Source organism: Gracilinanus agilis, chromosome 3, assembly GCF_016433145.1.
Source record: "Gracilinanus agilis isolate LMUSP501 chromosome 3, AgileGrace, whole genome shotgun sequence".
NCBI classification, from domain to species: Eukaryota; Metazoa; Chordata; class Mammalia; order Didelphimorphia; family Didelphidae; genus Gracilinanus; species Gracilinanus agilis.
The window spans coordinates 523,162,836-523,185,842 of NC_058132.1; the positions used below are offsets into that span (position 1 = coordinate 523,162,836).

General features: G+C 35.3%; 1 protein-coding gene across 2 annotated transcripts in view; it reads left to right on the forward strand.

Moving 5' to 3' along the window:
- NALCN (sodium leak channel, non-selective) overlaps nucleotides 1–23,007 on the forward strand; it is a 483,341-nt gene that overhangs the window by 447,826 nt on the left and 12,508 nt on the right. For both annotated transcript variants that reach the window (XM_044667195.1, XM_044667196.1), the window contains 9 exons: nucleotides 9,684–9,777; nucleotides 10,271–10,377; nucleotides 10,579–10,653; nucleotides 11,644–11,763; nucleotides 13,803–13,871; nucleotides 15,567–15,715; nucleotides 20,911–21,004; nucleotides 21,547–21,679; nucleotides 22,578–22,693. In XM_044667195.1, coding sequence (XP_044523130.1) covers nucleotides 9,684–9,777; nucleotides 10,271–10,377; nucleotides 10,579–10,653; nucleotides 11,644–11,763; nucleotides 13,803–13,871; nucleotides 15,567–15,715; nucleotides 20,911–21,004; nucleotides 21,547–21,679; nucleotides 22,578–22,693 — 957 coding nt within the window. The remainder of the gene's footprint in view (nucleotides 1–9,683; nucleotides 9,778–10,270; nucleotides 10,378–10,578; nucleotides 10,654–11,643; nucleotides 11,764–13,802; nucleotides 13,872–15,566; nucleotides 15,716–20,910; nucleotides 21,005–21,546; nucleotides 21,680–22,577; nucleotides 22,694–23,007) is intronic.

Genomic DNA, 23,007 nt, shown 5'->3' on the forward strand with positions numbered 1-23,007 from the left:
ATCAGACATTCAAGTTGAGTGAGTCACATATATTTGTGTTGTGAGAATTTATTTTCATATACCATTTTAATTCCTACATCAGGGACCTGTATTAGAAAGGCCCAATAAATTCCTTGTATATTAGAAATAATGACTGTGTAGTTCTGTTTCTGGGTTCTGGAGTCAAAGACTCTGCTTTTTGCATTTTCTTTGTCCTTAGGGATTCCAATGAATGTATCCCTTTTAACAAAATTTGATTATAAGAAAATGAAACAAAGATTTTTCTCCCTGCCTATGTGAGATCCATCACCTATAGTTCCAGGCAGGGTGGATAGTTTAGTGAACAACCTCTTAAGTAACTATTTACCAGTTAGAGATTTCTAGGGATATTCATGGGAGGAGCTGAATAATGAGCTCCTGAAACTCTATTTATAGATTTGCCTGACAAGTTTGAGGTCTTTTAAATATTGAGGAAATCACTTGCCCAGACTAGGATGTCTTTATCAGACAATTAATAAATTATTTTAAAATTAGGAAATACTGTCTCTTGAGAATTTCACTCAGTGTATAGGTTACTCATCGTTGAAATGTTAGAGCACATTAAACTACATGTAACACAAAAGGTATATTGAAATTATCAAACTTGCTTTACTGATTCAGAAACATTTCTAAATTTTCTAGTACTCCAGAGGAATCATTATCAATATCAATTGTCAAAACTTGGAGTGACATACATACAGTTTTGAAGAAAATGCCAATTAGCTGAGATTGCTATATTCTTCACTCCTAAAAAAAAGAAACAAAACAGAAGAGGCCTCCTTTTCCCAAGTGAAATAGTCAATAAAAGGAAGTAAAGAAAGTCTGCTTAGGGATCTGAAACCTGTGTGAAGAGACTGTAATGGTACTCTCAGTACAAAACCCTTCATTGTCAAAAAGAGATTTAGAGCTAGAAGGGATCTTATAGAGACTATAAAGTCTGACCTTGTTCTCTTCTAGATGGGGAAGCTGAGGCTAAGTGACTTGCCTAGATTCACAGAGATAATAAATATAAGAAGCAAGATATAAGGCAAGTCCTCTTAACTCTAGGTCCAACACTATACACTGAACTGCCTCCCATATACCATATAATTTGTTCAAAGCATCCTGCCCCACACTGCTCATAGGAATTAGCACATAGAACAGAGACATAGAACAAATGGAGTGGAGCTAAATATAAACATATACCACTGGGGTAACAAAATAATAAATAATTAATTTTAACTGCCTACAAATATAGAGTGCTGAAGTACCTGAATGAAATAAAGCCAGAAGAAGCTAATCAGAGAAGGCTTCATGGAGGGGAGGCTTGAGCAGGAATTTTTTTTTTTAAAAGAAAAGAGCCAGACCTTTAGTCCCTGTTTGGAGGAGGCTAAAGCTGGTAGATCTCTTTAGCTCTGGAATGACCTAAACCAATCAGATATCATCACTAAGTTCAATTGAAGACTTAGGAGTAGGGGTGCCACCAGGCTTCCTAAGCATCTCAAAGCTCCTGCACTAATCAGAATAGGACTAGCCTATGAATGATGTCTGCATTTCCATTATGAGTGAGAATTAAAAGGTCCAGTCTTTTAGAAAGTAAAAATAATAATTTAAAAAAATTTTAGAGATAAACAAGTTGCATGGAAGGATTCTAGATCAAAGCTGGAAAAGACCTTAGAAGCTATTGTGTTCAACCTTATCATTTTACGTATGAAGAAATTGAGCCACAGAGAGAGTAAGTTACTTGCCTAGATAGTAAGCAAGTATCTGAGGCAGGATTTGAGCCTAGGTCTTCTTGATTCCAAGTCTAATGCATGATCCACTATGCCACATACAATATTCCAGGTAGAATGAAAAGCTTCAAAAAGATTCAGAGGTGGGAAGAGGAGGTGAGCAGAAAGATTACAGAGAAAAGAGACGGGAGAATATTAGATCTATAGGCAAACACAGGCTAAAAGCAATCAGATCCACTTTGCAGTTTGATAAATTCTTCTTTGAAGAAAATATCTAAATCGCCTCTAGTCCACCCAGAAGACTTTCCTCTTAAGTTTTAAAAATGAAATAAAACTTTCCAGATAAAATTTTCTCTAGTGATAGATTAAACAGGGTTCTATATATGTTCTCTATCCTCAGTCAGGTAATCAATGCAAGCGGTATGAAATGGGAAGATAGGGAATAATGGGAGCACTGGGAGCAATGATTTTTATGATTCAGAATTAGACAGAACAGGAAAGAGAGTCCCTTATCTCTTTAAAAAAAAATGGCTCTTCTCAAGCAAATTATGTCCTCTTGAACGCTTCTGAAATTAGTCATTGTTCATCTGCTATTCAAATGTTTTCTGGTTGGTGTAATACTAAGATTTGGCCACGAGGTGGCACAGTGAAGGAAGTTAGTTCAAATCCCACCTCTGATACTTAGGATCTATCTTTCAGCCTCTGTTTCTTCATCTGTAGAATTAGGTCATTTGACTCAATCGCTTTATTTTCCTTTCAGTTATAAATCATATATACTCCTATAATCTGTGTATGTGTGTATATATGTGCATATATATACGTAGTATAAAATTATGAGTGTGTATACACATTTAGATATAGATTTATTTCATAATTGGGTAAGAAAGAACATTTCAGTATATCAAAGTGTATTTATATTATACATTATTTATATGTTATATTATGCTTATTTTATTATTATATCACATTGTAAATATTTATAGCTATATATCATGTAGAATTAGGGAGGACAGAATATTTCTCTATATATCAAAGTATATTTATATTATTTATATATATATTATATAGAATTAGGACAGAATATATTCATGGATACCTATATCTACAAACATATGGATATATTCTGTTCTGGCTAATTCTGAATCCCATATAAATGGCCTCTGCTGGAAAACCATCAAATAAAGACGATTCACTATCTATGCCACTTTTTTTTGACAGTATGACTGTTGGGAAGTTTTTCCCTCTTTCAGTCATTAAAGGCTCCTCGTGACATAGTAAGGCAGATAGAGCTCCAGCCCTGGAGTCAGAAGACTCTTCTCTCTGAATCTAAGCTCAGACACTTACTACCTGTGTGACTCTAGGTAAATCACATTATCCTGTTTGCCTCAAATTCTTCATACTTGAAATGAAGAAGAAAATTATCTTTGCCAAGAAAACCTCAAATGAGGTTCTAAATGGGACATCCTAAGGTTGTAAATTTAGAGCTTTAAGAGACCTCCAAACCCATTTAGTCCAAAAGGGAAAGAAATATTTTAAAATGAAGGAGATTAAGTGACTTGCCCAAAGTCACACAGACTGTAAGCTTCAGAAGTTGGATTTGACTCATGTCAAGAGTTCTTACCTCAATGTCTCCTTATGGCATAGCTTTTGTTGTTCAATAGTTTCAGAATTTCCATGTCTTTTCTCAGCAAAGATACTAGAGTAGTTGGCCACTTCCTTCTCTAGCTCATTTTGCAAATAAGGAACTAAGACAAACAGGGTTAAGTGACTTGCCCAGGGTCTCCCAACAAATAAGTGTCTAAGGTCAGGTTTGAATTCTGGGAGAGGAATATTCCTGACTGGAGCACTATTCACTAAACCACCCAGCTTCCCATGGCATAATCGTATAAAAGTAGAAAACAAGATAGGGACTGGAATGAGGGAATGGGGACATAAGGAGAAGATGCAAGAGTTCTAGGTCAGGGCTCTTTGAGAGAGAATTAAAGTCCTGAGGAGTGGAGAGGGATCAGGGAAGGCTGACCTGAAATAAGCCAAAAGAAAACATAGGGAGAAAGGAGATAGCTTGATATGGAGAGAGATGGAAATCAGTTTCCCAGATGAATTCATGGACATAGTTGAATACATGGACCAACAAATAATCCTGGCAAGTGATGAGAAACAGGATTGCATAGTGATCTAAGGATTTTGTGTTTTTTCTTAGAAATAATAGAGACTCACTGGTAGTTTTTGAATAGAGAAGTGATATGATCAGATATGTACCTTATGAAGATTATTTTGGGAGCTGGGTGAAAGGTGAAAATAAGTCAAGAAAAGAACCATTAGGAAGTTTTTAAAATGGTACAGGTAATCTGGGTTCAGCGGAGAGAAAAAGATGGATATGAAAATTCCTGAAAGAAGAATCAGTAGGACTTTGAAACATTGGATATAGAGGGAAGATTCAGTGATGGCTTCAAGATTATAAATCTGGATGGTTTGGGGACAGTTGTGCTCTCAGTGGAGATGGAGAACTTTGAAGAGTGAAGGGGTGGGCTTAGAGAAGAAACAGATGAGTTCATTTTCGGACATACTGAGTTTGAAGCATTGTCAGGAAATCCAGGTAGAACTGTTAAACAAGTATTTTAAGATGTGAAACTGTAGCTTAGTATACTGATTTGGGAGTGAGCTGCACAAGTTTGATTCCTGAATCAATGGGCATAGATGAGACAACCAGTAAACCTGTCTACCCCCGGTTTTAGGAGAACAAGACAAATCCCACTTCCACACGATAGCCCTTCAAATTAACTTTCCTCATTTTCCATTACCTTTCAAAGATCATTAACAGTGGCCAATTCTTTCAGTACCAAGATATGGTTCAATGAATTCTGTTATTTTTGTTCACTGATGGCAGCTAACTGTCTTCCCCCTCTAGGAATGTAGGTTACAAGGCTCTAACTATCCTTATCTCTTCTACCTATAAATCCCCAAATCTACCATATATGTCAGACTATGCCCAGATTTCCTCCCTCTGCAGAATTTCATTCTAGAGAGTTTCCCATTCTTCTTTATCTAATTCCCTCTTCATATTATTACATTTATGTTATCCTTTTAAATTTGAAAACACAGACATCACTCAATATTTTTTTAAAAAAAGGAACTATAGGCCAGATTTCCCCCCCTCTGATAAATAGAATTGCTACACAAATTCCCTCATTTGACAAATAAAAGAAGTCTGGGTTTTTGTTCCCAGATAGTTTCTAAGGGACCTTTTTTGCTCTGGAAAAAATCCTTTCTGTAGCTAAAGGGAAGCAACTCCCCTCCATCCTAAGGGGGATCATTATTTTTACTAAATTACTTACAAGCCAGAAAATGGTCTCCTCTTCCCCATCAGCATTTCATTATCAAGAAATCTCCTCCTTCCAGATCCTTTCTTTTTTCTTTTTCCCATTTTCCCTGCCAACAAACAGAAGTCCCTGCTGGGTCTAGTTAGAAACTGCTTTCCTGTAGGGTCAATAATAAAGGAAATGAATTTTTTTAATACTTTAAGCATTTTCACTTAGTTAAGTGCTCTGTGACATAAATAAATCTAAGTACTTTACCAGCCCATTTACTATTTTAATTAGAACATTGATATATAAATGAGTGACCTTTTTAATCTACTATAGTCTACATCATTGAGAAAGGAATTACAATATAGTGGGAAGATCATTGGAATTGAAATCAGAATGCTTACTTTTCCACTAACTACCCATGTGACCTTGACCAAGTCTCTTTAGTTTCCTTCCTCATCTGTAAAATGGTAATAATAACTGCACTCCCTATTTCTCCTTTTTATTCTTAGGGTCAAGTGGATTTTTGCATGTGAAATCCTTTGACAACCATAAACTTCTATGTGGATATTCACATTTGCTATATAAATATAGATATTCTTCCACATCACAACTTTCCCCATTGAGGTTTCAGTATATTGCAGTTTAGCATAAAAAGCTAAATGGGAATTTTTGTGGAAGTTTTATAAAAGCCACAAATGACCCAAAGGCCAGCAGAATTTGGAGAAAAAAGTTTAGAAACTATACAGCCTATGTCCAAATACTTAACCCAAATTTTACAATAAGGTACTGTAAATAACCTATAAAAGATAAAGAAAAAATTCAGACTTCCTCTCTGGTACAAAGGGAGGGCCAAAAAATTGCATGGATTTTCGAGATTATGGGGGCACCACACTCCCAATGCTGTAATATGGAAGGGGCACCTGTTTAGAGATATAGCATTTGAAAATCATAGTTAAGGCATTGCCACACAGAAGAGGAAGATGGTCAAATGTTGAGAGCTATTGGATGTAGAAAGCCATTGGAGAAATAGGGTCAAATTTAGGAACTGTTATCTGGATTCCCTACGTGACCAATCCAGGCTGAGGCAGTCTTTGTGTTTGGTTCTGGTCACCTGAGCCCTGAAAAGCTCTGGTATCAGCAAGTAGGTTAATCCAAAAACAACTTGATCCCTCCAAGAGGCTATTAGGAGTCATTTAGAGAAACAGAGTCTGTAACAGATATTTTATCTGGATCCCATTACAAAATCATTGGCAAGTAAAACTGTGTGTATGATTTTTCTGTACTGCATGTCAGGACACAGACAGAATGGGCCATCTAAGGTAAAAATCTGAGGCTCCTCTTTTGACTCAATTTTAGATCCCCACCTTTCTTAAAATTCTTATTGGAAAGCTTTGAATTAGCAGACCAGCATCTACCGAGTTAATGATTCCTCTCCTTGATAGTTAAGAAGCCTGAATCCTAACAAACATTACTTAGATAAGATTGCATACTTAGATTAGACTGGAGCCTTTAGTCTGGACTTTATTTGACCAGGTGTAGGACTCAATTAGTGAGCATCTCCATAAAACATTTCCTCCTCCCAGAATTATCCCCTACTAATTGATGGTTGGAATTTGGCCATTGTCTTTGTACCTTTACACTTTAGACTTCGATGGGTTATGTATGATTTGTTACCCCTTCACAACTGTGACTTTTTCTTTGTGTTCTTTGTTTGAAATCAGTATATAATAAACTCCAAAGCCCACAGAGTTCAGAACAGCATGGGCTAACCACTAGTCTAGTTGTTCTCATTTTCTTTCTCCTGCCTTAACAATTCTATGCCACTAACACCACTCAGGACCCCAAAACCATATAGAGGCTGGCCCCCTATAGTCAAAAACCTCTCAAAGAGAAATACTAGGAAGAACTTCTCTGACTCTAAAAGACAGAAGTGAAACTGATGATTTTGTGAAGGGACTAGATCTTGACATATAAGGATCAGTGAAGGAACTAGAAATATTTAGCCTGGAGATGAAAAGATAGGGAATATAGAAGAAGATGTCCCAAAAGTCATAGTATAGTTTTTAACTGTGCAAATTTTAGTTTAGAGAGCTAAAAACTGTACTAAGACTTGAGACATCCTCTATTAGCCGGCTCAAGCATTTAAAGGGTTGGCTCAAAAAAGAGGAATAGAATTTGTTCTTCCTTATATCGAGAGCAAAGAACTAGGTGCAATACAGAGACATTGCAAAGAAGCAAAGTTAGGTTTGGGAAAAGGAAAAACTCACTATTAATTAATAATATCCCAAAATGGAATGGGTTATCCATGAAAGTAATGGGTTTCCCTTCACTGGAGTTCTTCAAGCAAGAGGTAGATGACCTTTTTTTTTTTTTTTTTTTTTTTTTTTTTTTTTTTTTTTTTTTTTTTTGGTGATATTGTAGAAAATTCTTTAGACTTTTTTTTAAACCCTTACCTTCTATCTTGGAGTCAATACTGTGTATTGGGTCCAAGGCAGAAAAGTGGTAGGGGCTAGGCAAGGGAGTCAAGTGACTTGCCCAGGGTCACACAGCTGGAAAGTGTCTGAGGCCAGATTTGAACCTAGGATCTCCTATCTCTAGGCCTAGTTCTCAATCCATTGAGACACCCAGATGCCCCCTAGACAATTCTTGAGACAAGATTTCCTCTGAAATATCTCCCAACTCTGGGATTCTATGATTTTCTGATGGCAGGTATCATGGTAGAGGGATGGGAGAGTCTATAAACCATGGCTTATAAGAAAAATGAAGATGATAAGTCCTGAGAGGGGAAGACAGAAGGAACAGCAATGAATCAATCAATAAGTTTTTATTCAGTGCCTAAAATATGCCAGCACTTTGCTAGGTTCTAGGAATACAAAGAGAAAAATGAAAAAATGCTTGCCCTCAGGGAGCTTACATTCTACCAAAGGAGATAACATGTACCACATATAATGTTTAGAGAAAATATGAGGTAATTTCTTTGTTTAGGGGAGGCTAGAGTGCATAGAATGGTTAGCCTTGGGGCCATGAACACAAAGGTTCAAATGCCACCTATGATACATTGGGCTTTGTGACCCAGGGCAAGTCAATTAACTTCTCAGTTCTCCTGATAACTCTCTAAGACTAGAATTTGCATGGAAGATGCCAATGCAGATTGGCACCTATGCTTTCATTAGCCTAAGAAATTCCCTCTGCCAATTGTCATAGATCTAGTGAAAGCATGGGTCTAATCCTTATCCCTACTGGTTTCTTAATCTTTTCTGGGTCATGGACATTTTATCATCAATAAATTCCCTTTCAGAATAATGGATTTAAATAATTTAAGGAAATGCTTAATTTCAGCTAGCATTTAGTAAAAATCAAGATGCATTTTTCCCTATCGAAGTTCATGAATCTATCATGAGAACATGAATAGTTTACAAACTGTTTCTTTATAGTGATTTAGCATTTGGAAAGTACCTTATACTTACTATCTCATTGTATCCTCATAGCAGCCAAGAGAGGTAGTCACTAAAAGTATTATCCACATTTTATAGGTGAAAAAATTGAGATGCAAGTATATTCTCTGAGATATCCAGCCAGTAAGCGTCAGAGGTAGGCACAATTTGAACTCAGGTGTACCTGTTCACTCAAAGAAGCAAAAAAAAGTAGAAAAAGGAAAGAAAGGAGTAGAAGAAGGTGGGGAAGAAGAGGAATATATATATATAGGGATGGAGACAGTATTGGCTCTAATTGCTTATAAATATTTCAGGTATGAAATTACAATCAATTAGCAGTTTTCCTAGAATTTAAAATCACTACACTACAAGTGACTGAATGGCAGGGACCAAATATTATTCCTCTTCATATATTTCACAGTATCTAGGACACAATGGGAGCTCAGTATTTCTTGAGGCAGTGAATGAGTAATCACTCCTTAAACTATGCAGATCTGTGCCTTTCAATAAATGAGCTAGAATTATAAGGAAGACTTTCATTTTCCGATTCCGTGAAATATGTTGGGTCGTTTGTTTTGTTTTGTCTCAACCACCTGCTATTCACTTACACTTAAATATGATTTTCTAATAAAAGAACTTGCCATCTAATCATTCTGCCTCTTAATAGAGGATTGGCAGAATTCAGGGTATCTGTTGTTGCCTCCTCACTAATCCTTTGTCTTATCACCTGATATATCTCTCTTCCTTAAAGCCTATAAGATTGCACATTTCGAAGACAATGGGGAAATGAGAGGAATAGAAACATACTTTCACAAACCATCATTTTGCTGCAATGTCTTCTTCAGAGAAACTGAATAAAAATTAACTGCTGTTTAAGCTGATATTTCTTCCCTTTGTTTTATTTAAGCAAGTAGAAAACCAAATACAAAACTTGCATTTTCTATACCTGGCTAGCCCATATATTCAAAGAGCAGTATGTGTACTCACTTAGTAAGATCCTCCAGCCAAAGTCTCTACTCTGGGAACTGCCCTTGAGGTGAGGGAGACAAGCTCTGACCCTGTTTACCCAAGTGCCCCTATGTGGGAAGAAGTGCTGTCTTTCAAGCTCCAAAAAGCAGCACTGTGTGTTTTTTTTTCTTATGATGACCACATTTGGAATGTTCTGGGTTTAGATGACAAAAGGCTTTTTATGCTTTCCTTTGTTTATTAAGGGGACGGCGTTACTGACTGTAGATCAGAGAAGATGGGAAGATCTGAAAAGCAGACTGAAGATAGCACAACCTCTTCATCTCCCACCTCGCCCGGGTATCAAAGATGCTCTGATTTCATTCATGTTGGGCACTAGTGTTCATGATTCCCCAGGAGTCTAAGATTTAAATTAAAATAATAATCGTGAGGCCACTAGGAGGTTGTGCATAAGTTAATGTAGAAACAGCCATCTAACTACAGATCTCTGCATAAGGCTATTAAAACTAGCCGCCCAAAGGTTGTGCTTCAATGCTTTTAGGATAAGCCTTAATGAAAAAAAAATGAATTTTTAAATAAAATATATTTGTGCTTGCCTTTTAATAATGTGAGTGAAATATATTAACCTGACAGAAATTGAATGATGTGACTGTCCTCTCTGTCCTAAAGGCTTCATGCAATTGTTTTTAAATATTCAAAGTTAGATTAAAACTGTAGCAAGGGAAAAAAATTATGAAATGTGTCTTGAGATGATCATTATAGAAAATGAAAAACAAGAAAGCAAATGTGACCCAGGACTTAAAGTGCCCTTGTAAAAATCCTTCTTTTGCAGATAATGATGGTTTTAGAGCTAAAATGTATGACATTACCCAGCATCCCTTTTTTAAGAGGACTATTGCCGTACTGGTCCTGGCTCAATCTGTGCTGCTGTCAGTCAAGGTACATTTGTTTTTTTGTATTTTGCTTCACACTACGCATTTGCAAATTATTTTTTCATTCAATCCATCTAGTTGAGAATGTAGCAAGCTGCCATTCTTGTCTAAACATAAGCTTGCCCGTATTAAAAATAAAACTACACCAAATAAGGAGATGGAGAAAAACCATCAATCACATGACTACATGTTTCTTTTGCTATTTCAGTGGGATGTTGCAGACCCAGTGACTGTTCCTTTGGCAACAATGTCTGTTGTGTTCACCTTCATTTTCGTCCTGGAGGTATGGTAAAAGGCTTAACATTCTCCAAGTGGCTTTCTGATCCTTTCCTGATATTCACTTTCATAGGATACAGATTATGGTATCTTAGAATGTTAGTATTGTAAGAGATATATCATTGAACACCCTCATTTTTACAGATAAAGAAGCTGAGCCTCTTAGAAGAAACCCTTTGCAATTTATCCAAGATTGCAAAAATATTAAGTAGCAAGACTGAAATTTGAACATATGTGTTCAGATTCCAAATCTAGCTCTCCACTTCCCCTCATTTCATCACTTTAAGATGGAAACTTTAAATGAAAATGGAAGTTTTTGTTTCATTAAGAGAATGGTTTTTGAAAGCACTTCATTAGAAGATCTCCTTTTTAAAATGGTGGCCTCCATTTGGATATTGAATGTTCTCTTTTCATTTTCCAACTGCCGAAACACCACTGTGGATTGCTGTGCCTGAGCTGTAGCAGCATTAGTGATGTCACCTCAAGTATTTAGAGCTAGCTGCACAGTCAGTGATTTAGGATACTCAAAGTATATCAAGAAGACCTGACTCATGAGTTTGCTCTTGACAGAGTCAAGATTACCTTAAAATACATGTTGGTTCCACAATCACTATTCAATTCAATTTTTAAGACTCTGGAATTTATATTTCATAAATATGTGGTGCCTGCTGTTTCCTATTCCTTGGGTGCTTTACTTGAGGAAGCAAAATATGCTGCTGTCTAAATTAGTGGGGGAGGAAAGATGGAGTATGGAGTAATGGCTGTTGCCATTAACGCGATATATAGCTCATTCAATTTTAAGTGAGTTTTTATTTTCTAGAAAGTGACTCATTTCTACTGAGAAACACTTTGTTTACTTTACACACATTTCAATTTAAAAAATAATTTTCTAAAAATACTTGTCTGCATTTCTACTTGTTGATAGACTCTCCTCGTGCTTGGTAAATTAAAGTTTTGCTAAAAATTAATCACATTACCTGTCTTTATTGTTTACCAGGTTACAATGAAGATTATTGCCATGTCACCTGCTGGCTTCTGGCAAAGCCGAAGGAATCGATATGACCTTTTGGTGACTTCCCTTGGTGTCATTTGGGTGATACTTCACTTTGCTCTTCTTGTAAGATCCCCAATTAAAATAATATTTTCTTGCTAGTTATAATTAGATTAGACCTACAAATGGAAGAAAACATAGATATGGACTAGATGAAACATTGGGTAATGCTTAAACTGCTTCTTTTGTCTCTAGAGTACACATACACACTCTCCCATTCAGCCCTGGTGTCAGTGGCACGGTATGCCATAGAGTCTCTGACTCAGTGAACCCACATATCAACAAAGCAGAATGAATTTATTAAGAAAATGCTACATTGGTGATATGCATTATGCTTCCTTCCTCCAGAAGTAGAGCTCTCCCAGGATGAGCTGTCATAGTCCCTCGGCACCAGCAGCTTTTCTCTGAACCCAGTTCTCACTGTTCTTAGCATGCAGACGGAGAAAAATCCAGCAAATTTGCTTCATATTTCAATGGATGGAAAGAGCAATCAGTCCTTTTTTCCTTCCAGTTTTATGCCCCAGAGAAAAGTGATCTCTCATGCTCAAGGTCTGATGAAAGGCAGCAGAGTTGCCTGGCTCATAGTAGTCACTTAAGAGATAGCTGACTGACAGACCCCTGAATACAGGGTGTTGTGCTTAGGAATTCTTAAACCTGATAAGCTCACTGTCCTATGACTCCTTGTTTACGCTCTTCATTCAGAAACCACACTCACTTATCAACATATATTTTAGAATCAATAATCCAAAAGAGATATCGAATCCTTTCTAGACCACAAGCAAGCACATATAAAATAAATTAATAATCACAGAAATGTTTCTGCTTGAGGACTTTACCCAGTATGGTTGAAAGAACACTAGATTTGGATTCAGAGACCCAGGTTCAAATCCTGACTCTGCTAAGTCATCCATGAGTTACTTTGTGGCATCTGTGAGTAAACATCTATAAATGTGTTTCCTAAGTGGTAAAAAAAAAAAAAAAAAAGTGGGGGATTGGACTATCATGGCTCTGAGGTATCTTTCTGAGTTGAAGATCCTATCCTCACCTGCCACTCTGGGTCTGTGATCTTATGATAAATAGGATGCTTCCTAGTTTGTCTGTGATCATCATCATTTGGTTGCGTTGACCCAACAAAGCACAGACATCCTTTGGCAGCTATTTTTTTTTATTTTGTCTTTTTTTATCAGAGTAATTATTACAGCTCTATCTAATGGAATATTTCCTTCCAAATAAGATAATTATTTAATTCATTGCAAAGTTAGTGAAGTAACTTTTTGTCCACAAGTAATGATTCATTGGATTGTCTGTGTCCTTAAAATGTCTCTTATTCACAATTACTGAAAAAATGCACCATACAAAAATCATACAAAAATTCATGAACATCTATCTTGTATTTAAAGATTTGTGGAAAAGAAAAGGCCCTGATCTTGAGTAATCCATTTTAATATTGAACTATCTTCCTTGGCAGGAATGGGCTTCTATTGGATTTGGGGTCCACGAACATGAATTAAGATCCTATCTCATGTGACCTTGAATAAATTATATTATCTCTGGACTTCGGTTTCCTAATCTATAAAATGAGGTGGTACAACCAGATGATCTCTAAAATCTCTTTCAGCTCTAAATCCCATGACCTCTCCTAATTCATCACAAGTGTCCTATCTTTGTGATCAATAGAAATAAAAAACATTTGTTTACCATGTCCTTTATTCATCTGTAAATTCCATGAAGTCAGGGGCTACACTTCATTACAACTCAAACTTTTCCCCAGTGCCTAGCATAGTGCTCTACACACAGGGGGCACTTAATAAATGATTGTTAAATGGTTATTTATATAATAAACCCTTTAATATAGAAGCCACCTAAGCAAAACAGAGCCCCAAGTCTCATTTATTATTTTCATTTTATGTATAATATTTATTCATGAGATGTGACAGTGACCTTTTCAGAACCTTCTTAGACAAATTTCCTATATGAATTTTCACATTTTATTAAAGCAATTTTTCAGTAGACTTCTCAGATGCCTTCAAATGAGAAATGGAACTGGAACTGGAACAAAATCTCTTGTGCAAATTATTAAAGTCTCTCTCCTATTTAAATTCCAGAATGCATATACATATATGATGGGGGCCTGTGTGATTGTCTTCAGGTTTTTCTCCATTTGTGGAAAACATGTAAGTGTCTCATCAATGATATCTCTGGAAGTTAATTATATTGTAAAGACATAACACAGTAATAAGTTGGCATCAACTTCCTAAAAATGGCTTCATATTTAAGTTGATGTCTTTCAGGGTTATCAACAAAATAGTTATTCAAAATCATAAGCCAAAGAAATCACCAAAATAAGTAGGTGACTTTGCCCAGTCTGCCCAATCTGTACTTCAGTAAGTATTTCCTTAATAACATATATTATTGTGAAAATATAACATATTGTGTTCAGATGGGATAGTAAATTCCATTGGTATAGGGTTTTTTGGATGCTCCTTCAGCAAACCAAATAAATCATCATTTAAATCATCTACAAAAATATTGGCCACTAATCTGTTCATTTTCCTTTCTTACAGTTGTAAATTTTGTTTTTAATGGGAATCTTCATTTGTGAAAAAATCTGCATATATTTTCTGAAAACCAAAACTAAAGACCAACTCTTAGCCTAATGATAAAGGATGATAAAAGCAATAAAATAAATAACACTCAGAATTCAACATGGATAGATGTAGTGGTAGGCATTGATAATTTGGAAGACCTAAGAGAATTTCTTGCAGTTGAAAAACAGCATAATACAATGAAAGAATGTTGGCCCCGGATTCAAATATTGCTCTAACACTAGCTTTATAACTTTAAGAAAGTCATTTTATACAGGTTCTTCATCTATAAAATGAAAGTATTGGAAGTAATGATCTTTACAAAGAAGAGAAATTGGCTTGTTTTGTATTTGTATCCAAACATTTAGGACAGTGCCTGATATGTAGTAATCCTTAATAAATCCCTTTGAACTTTGTACATATACTCTCTAAAAAAATTAAAATACCTCGTAACATCTAAAGTAAAAGGGTTATTTGTGTTTAATTTCTTTTCCATTGCTTTGCTTCTTCTAGGAAGGGCAGTTTAATACAGAATAATGTCTGTATTACCCAAAGTATAGCAAAAGTTATGAAATAAGGAAAATTTCATGTTTTAAAGCTATTATGCAACGGTTCTAGTGATATTTTCCTCCCCCTGCCAAAAAAATGATTTAGATTCATTGCTACAGAGAAGCATCAAAATGGCTCCTCTTAAAGAAAGTTTGGCCAGTCCTTTTTCCTATGTTGGTTTGGCCAAGTTAAAGATATCAAAAATTATCTGAAGATCTAGCAACCATATTTTAAGTACTTGCTAGTTATATGAAATAAAAGGCTAGAAACAGCAAGGTGATAGAAAAGTCATATTACCTATTGATGATATTTGGTCACTAACAGGAAGATTTTGAAATAGATATGGTGGGAAATATAACTACAAACCATATATGAGTCATCTAAGAGATTTGGTTCTCCACTATGTCATGACTACATAGATAATACCAACGTGAATACTCTTAAGAGAAATTGGCTTGTTTTGAATTTGTACCCAAACATTTAGGACAGTGCCTGATATGTAGTAGCCTTAATAAATGTTTATTGATTTTCATCTAGTACTATTGAAACCAAAACCTGAACACTAAAACAACTTATTAGTCCTTCTAGAAGCTGGCATTGATTCAAGCAATGCATGCTTTGGTTGTTATTCACATATAGAAATCTTGGGACTCTGTTTTATGTCAATCTGCTTAAATCCCTTCCTTCCCCATCACTTCTATATAATTGAGTGAGTTGTGTTCTCCTTGTTTGCAGGTAACACTGAAGATGCTTCTTCTTACAGTGGTTGTCAGCATGTACAAAAGCTTCTTTATCATCGTGGGGATGTTTTTATTGCTCCTGTGTTATGCCTTTGCTGGAGTTGTTCTGTTTGGTACAGTGAAATATGGAGAGAACATTAACAGGTTGGCATGTCCAGTATCTATTTCCTTTTTAATGAAGTAGAGAAACCATCCCCATTTCCATATACATACACATGTGGCTAGGGCTATAAAAATCTATGTGGTCAGTTATTTGTTTGTTTTGTTTTTTTATTCTGATAGAGACTAAGAAGGGAATGGGTAATAAATGAGAAACCAATAGAGATGGAGCTGCCAAAATTAGGTATAATCGTTTCACATTAAAACCTCGACATTTTTTCCATTGAAAACTTAGCAAATTTAAGCCCTAGCCTTGGGTATGAATTCTTTTGAGTCTGTATTTCAGTGATAAAATTACTTTATATATAATTTTGAATTTTGTCTAGACAGTAATCACTAAATTTTTAGAGACATGAGAGCTGTGATTATTATTTTTGTTTTACTAACTTGCATTTTGCTCAGGAAATTACTCTAAATTCAATATAAATGATTGTGTTTTGAGCCTGCCTCCACAGATTTTCTTGCATCTCTTCTCTTCTTCAGACTCATAATGGGACAGGCCCTAATTATTACCATAGAGACTGCTGTAACAGCCTCCAAACTGATCTCTTTGACTCCAGTCCCTCTCTCCCAAACTATCATTCAAACAACCATCAAAGCAATTTTTCTAGTGCACAAGTCTAGCTATGGCACTGCATTGCTGAGAACCCTTCCATAACTCCCTATTACCTCTAGAAAAAAACAAACGAAAATCTTCTCAGTCATTAATGTAGATCTTTAAAGGATCTAACTCCAGTTTTCCTTTCTAGCCTTAATTTCACATTGTACCTCTTCAGATACTTTTTAGTCCCACCAAATGGAACCACAAATTCCTCAAACTCAACATAGCATCACTGGCAAATATATATTTGGCAATCCATTCTCCATACTAGAAATGCATTACTTTCTTATCATCATTAATCAAAATCCTTACCTCCCTTCAAGGTCAAGTTCTATTGCTACCTACATGATGCCTCCTCTGGTCCCTTTCCCCCAATCCCTTGCTGCAAATGAGATCTCTGTCAACAGGTTTCTTAGAGATCTTTTGCTAGGACTTTCTTTTACTTCCATCATTTCATCCTCTATATTATCCTTACCCATGAAATGTCTTGTATTATTTTTCTTCTTTTTCTGTGGATAACCTAGGTCCTAGAACATAACAGGCACTTATACTTATTGAATAGAATGACAAAACCCACAAGATTTCAGCATGATATTTTTCTTTTTTAAACTTTTTTTATTATATGCTTATTTTTTTCCAAATTACATGTTGATACAATTTTGATAATCTCTTTATGACATTTTCTAATCCATGTTTTATCCCTTCCTCCCAACAATCCTCCTTCCCCAAGATGACAGGTAATATGATATAGGTTGCATATTCTGTGTTATTATGTAGTATACATTTCTAGGTTTATCATTATACATTCTAGGTTTTATAAATAAAATATCACTAGAGAAAAATACATGGAGGAAATAAAGTGCAAATGGCATGGTTCAAACCGTCTTTAGACTCTGTCAGTTCCTTCTAAAATAGCGGATAACATTTTTTGTAATGAGACTTTTGCAGTTGTCCTGAACTTCAGTTGCTGAATTCACTGTTGATCTGTCATTCTTTATTGCTATAACCGTGCACAGTGTTTTCCTGATTCTGCTCACTTCTCTTTGTATCACTCCCTATAAGTCTTTCCAGGTTTTTTTTTAATGATCATCTTGTTCATCATTTCTTATGGCATAATGATGTTACATTACAATATCATACCACAACTTGTTCAGCCATTCCCCAACTGGTAGACATTCTTTCAATTTCTAGTTCTTTCCCAACACAAAAAGAACTTCTATAAATATTTTTGGACAAGTAGGTCCTTTTCTCCTATTTTTGACTTCTTGGGTATAGAGACCTAGTTGTGGTATTTCTGAGTCAAAGGTTATGCACAACTTGATGGTCTTTTCAGCATGGCTCAAAATTGCTTTCCAGAATGGTTGTATCAACTCAACTCCACCAATAGTGTATTAGTGTTCCAATTTTTCAACATCTCCTCCAACATTTATCATGATCTCTTTTTGTCATATTAGCTAGTCTAATAGATGTAAGGGGGTACTTCACAGTTGTTTTAATTTGTATTTCTCTAATTAATGTTGATTTAGGCCCTTTTTATCATATGCCTAAAGATAGTTTTAATTTTTTCATCATTCATCCCCTGCCAAGTGCAAGGCACTATTAAGTGCCAGATGTGAGTTTTAAAATGACCTGAGACATTTGAATCCAAGATTGATATATGATGGGAATACCTGATAATACAGTGGATAGAGAATCAGTTCTGTAGTTGAGAGGATGTGGGTTTAAATCTGACCTCAGGCACTTCTTAGCTGTGCAACCCTGGACAGGTCACTTAACACCATTTATCTAGCCCTTGCCTTTCTATCCTAGATTTGTTACAAAATGTATGGAAAAATAATGATACATAGCCCAGCTATAAAATATTATGTCATTAAGGAGGTAAGAGGAGACTCTTTTCCCAGATCTGGATAGAGGGAAAGTTTTGACCAAAATAGGGATAGAAATTATCATAAATGACAAAATGGACAGCTTTGATTACATAAAATTTAAATACAACTAATGCAATTAGACTAATAGTTAACTAGGAAAAAACATTTGCAGCAAATTTCTTGTATAAATGTCTGATATCCAAAAGCTTTAGGGGACTGAGACAAGTAAATAAGCACAAGAGCCATTCCCTAATAGATACATGGTCAAAGAATAAGAATTAATAGCTCACACAAAGAGAAAAGCAACCTATGAATAATAATATGAAAACTTGCTTCAAATAACTAATAGTAAGAGATATGCATATTCAAAACAACCATGAGATTCTACCTCATAACTGTAGCATTGCCAAAATTGCCTAAAAAAGGAAGATAATTAATGGAAGTCCAGGAAGAAGAAAGGCATACTTATGCACTGTTGGTGAAGCTGCAAAGTGGTCTAAAAATTCTGGGAAAATAACTTGAATTTATTTTCCCAAAGTCAGTAATCAATGCAATACCCTTTAGCTCATTGAAAGTGAGGCATATACCCTAAAGCAATTCCCTACAGAGGAAAAGGACATATATATCCCAAAATATTTATAGCAGTACTTTTTTGTGAAGAACTAGAGGCAAATTAGATGCTCTTCAGTTGAGGAATGATTGGAAAAATATGGCAAATCAATGTAAAAAAATATGAGAAATTAACAGACTCAAAGAAACTTGGGAATATGTTTATAAATGGATTCAGGGTAAAGTTTTCAGAAACAACAATTTAGACAATGACTATAACATTTTTATAAATAAAAGTCACTATATAACTATATAAATAAAATTTAAAAATGTAAATAAATTTTAAAAGTAACTATATAAATAAAAGTAACTATGAAAAAATAACCAGTCAAAATTCCAGAAGACTAATGATGAAGCATGCTTCAGAGGTTTTGGGCATGTCTGGGTAAAAGACATACACATATACACTTATCAGTCATTTTTAATTCATGTCCAACTCTTTGTGACCCCATTTGGGATTTCGTTAGCAAAGATAATGGAGTGGTTTGCCATTTCCTTCCCCAGTTCATTTTACAGAAGAGAAAACCAAAGCAAGCAGGGTGAAGTGACTTGTGCAGTGTCACACAGATAATAAGTGTCTGTGGCCAGATCTGAACATAGAAAGATGACTCTGACTTAAAGCCTGTTACTCTGTCTACTGCAATACCTATCAGATTGAGATAAAGGGGTAGAAACAGACAGACAGAGAAAGAAGAATACATAACTTTTCATATTAATAGAATTGTAAAGAATATGAAGGGGCATAATGTGAAATAAGTCCGGAAAGAAAAAATGTAGCTATGTTTTGTAGGGGCTTGCATGTATGGTCAAGAAGGGTAGGGGAATGATAATGGGTTTGATTTTAGAAAAGTTCAAATGTGATCCTAAAGAGATTGAGGATCAGAAGGAAGATAAATAGATATGAATTATTGAGGCTAGAAAAAGAAAGAGAAGGCATAATTTTAAATGATGAAAGATTTTAAATCCAGACAACAAGGACATTGGTTCATTAACAAAAAATAGGGAAATAAAGAAGAGGAAAGACAAATTTAACTTTGAACATGTTAAGTTTCTAAGACCGGAGCTCAGGAGCAATGTTGAAGCTATAGATAGGGTTGTGGGGAAATGCTGATAAGCATACATTATAGTAAATAGAATGGGGTGGCCTGTGAGACACAGAAATGAGAAAGGATTCAGGTGTGCCTTGGCACAGCACACAAAAATTTACCCTGGATTGCTAAGGAGGCAAAGGAATGGGAGATTTTACTAGGATTTCTTCTAGACCAGGGGTTCTTAATTTTTTTGTGTCATGGATTCCTTTGTGTAGCCTATGGACTCCTCAGGATAATGATTTTTCTTTAAAAAAAATCATAACTGAAAATAAGTCTAAATTAAATTAGTGGTTCATGAAAATAAAGATGTAATTTTGTCAATCAAGTTCCCAGACCCCATGAAATCTGATAGCAGGACCTTGGGACCATGAGGAGAGTCAAAAAAGATTACAGAAGTTCCTAACTGGGAATTAAAAAAAAGATTCAATGATAAAAGAATAAAAGAAATTATTTCTGAGAAGCAAAGAGGACCAGCTGATGTTAGCATGAATTTCCAAGGGACCCAATCAACAAAGTTTGGAAACTTTCCACAGAAAGTATTGGCATCTCAACACTAACAGTGGAGAAATTGGTGGCTTATAAACTCAACCTTTCTGTATGCACAGCAGGAAATACAATGCCATTAAGAAAGCCCAGCATAATTGCTTAGTTCCTTTGTGTTGCTGTATATTTGCACATTATAGACAGAAACTGCCCTTCCTTTTAAGTTAGGGAGAAATATGAAGAAAAGTGTGGTATATTGAAAAGAGCCTTGGCTTTAGAGTCAAAGGGGCATGGCTGGGTTCAAATCCCACCCTGACCTTGACTATTTGTAAGACCTTGAACAAGTCACTATTTAACTCCTATGGGTTCCACTTCCTTCATCTGCAAAAGGCTTTGGCATAGATGACCTCTCAGGTCCCTCAGTTTTCGGTCTGATCTTTTGTGCCTGTGCTCAGTTAAAATCTGCCATAATTGCTCTATGATAATAATATACCTAAAATTTTTCTTTTTCTCTTTAAAATAAAATAGGCACGCAAATTTTTCCTCAGCTGGAAAGGCTATTACCGTGCTCTTCCGAATAGTCACAGGGGAAGATTGGAACAAGATTATGCACGACTGTATGGTAAATATGACCTAATCACAGACACTGCTTTAATTTGAATCAGTATGGATCCAATCAGCAATCTAGTATTTCACTGTATCATTGTTTCTTTGGATATAGAATAAACCTGGTCACAATATCTTTGCCTTTAAAATTAGATTTGCCATCTTGTGCCTCTTATCACATATGGTTTGTTTTTGTTCCTTCTTTCTTTTCTAAAATTGATCCTTTTGTTTAAGTCAGAGAAACAAAAGATTTCTTCTTTGTTCTGATGACAGTTTGTATGAATGGCGACTAATGAATTGGGAAAGGGATCAGATTTCTTCAGTACCAACTTTTAATCCAATTTAATGCACTGGAGGCTCTTAAATTTTAAAGACAGAAACACATACACACGCAAAATCCTTTTATTATTTAATAAAAATAGATGAGGTGACCATAGTGCGATAATCTTTAAAGATGGCTATTGCATTTATTATGCCTTGTTTATTCAGGACTTTTTTGACTAAATGCAGTCAATTAATTAAAGATTTTGTCATCTCTTTTTCCCCTTCCCCCAAAAGGTTCAGCCTCCATTTTGCACCCCAGATGATTTCAAGTACTGGGCAACAGACTGTGGCAATTATGCAGGAGCACTTATGTATTTTTGTTCATTTTATGTCATCATTGCCTACATCATGCTAAATCTGCTTGTTGGTAAGTGATATTCTTTGAATATAAAATAATTTACCTCTTTAAATCTAGGAACCAAGATAATTGTACATAATTTTCAAGTAATTATCTGGGATTGCTTGGGGCGGATGTTTCACAGTGTTAATTATAAAAGTGTTGACTCTTAATCCAAAAGCTGAAAAATAATCACTTCATAGGTATGTAAATGAATATTGATTGCAAATTCAAGCCCTGCAGTATTCAACATAAACTTTAATTTTAACAGAGTTGCTCAGGTAATGAATATTGTAGTTTGTGGAGTTTGGGGTTAACAGTCTTGAACAAACATTCATGAAAGTCTATCTTTGCATCCCCAAAATAATACACTTTAGCTTTAAGATGATTAATTTGAGCTACCTAGTTCTGAAACCACCCAGAACATAAATTGGCTTTTACAATTCCTCCTGGTACCCCAGATAAGAGAAGAAAGAAATTTGTGTACACAGAATTTATGTTTGTTCTTGTGACCCTCATAGTTTGGAAAGACAGGAGCTTGTATAAATAGCATGGTTCAGAATTAAGTCATGCCAACTTGGCAACATGAGTAAGAGCATTTTGGAAATTTGGTTTATACATTTGATAAGAAAATCCATTGGGGACAGCCGGATGGCTCAGTGGATTGAGAGCCAGGCCTAGAGACGGGAGGTCCTAGGTTCAAATCTGGCCTTGGACACTTCCTAGCTGTGTGACCCTGGGCAAGTCACTTAACCCCCATTGCCTAGCCCTGTAACAAATAAAATTAATATAGAAGGATATATATAAAAGATATTAGGGTTTAAAAAATTTTTAAAAAAAGAAAATCCATTATGTTTAATGTGCTTTACTTTTCTGAAAGACATAGAAAATTAGACCAAAGGTTTAATTGTCATTTTTTTCCTTTTAGCTATAATTGTGGAAAATTTCTCTTTGTTTTATTCCACTGAGGAAGACCAGCTTTTAAGTTACAATGATCTTCGCCACTTTCAAATCATATGGAATATGGTAGATGATAAAAGGGAGGTAGGAAATTTGATTATTCTATTCTCTACTATAAATTCTTTCACATTTCACCCCCAAAAGCATTTATCGTGATGTCTCAAGCATTCTTCCATCTTTACTGTTGGCATTTGAAATGCACAATATCTTGATTGTCTCAGTGGGGAATCATAGATGTTTTAAATCAAGAATTCATCAGGATTTGCTTTTTTTTTTGGGTGGGCATGAAACTAGCCTAATAAATGATACCTCAACTATAAAGAATGTAGTGAAAGATCTTCATTATATTATCTAAAACCCTTAACAGAGCTTGAACTAAACCAAAAAGAAAAATAAAT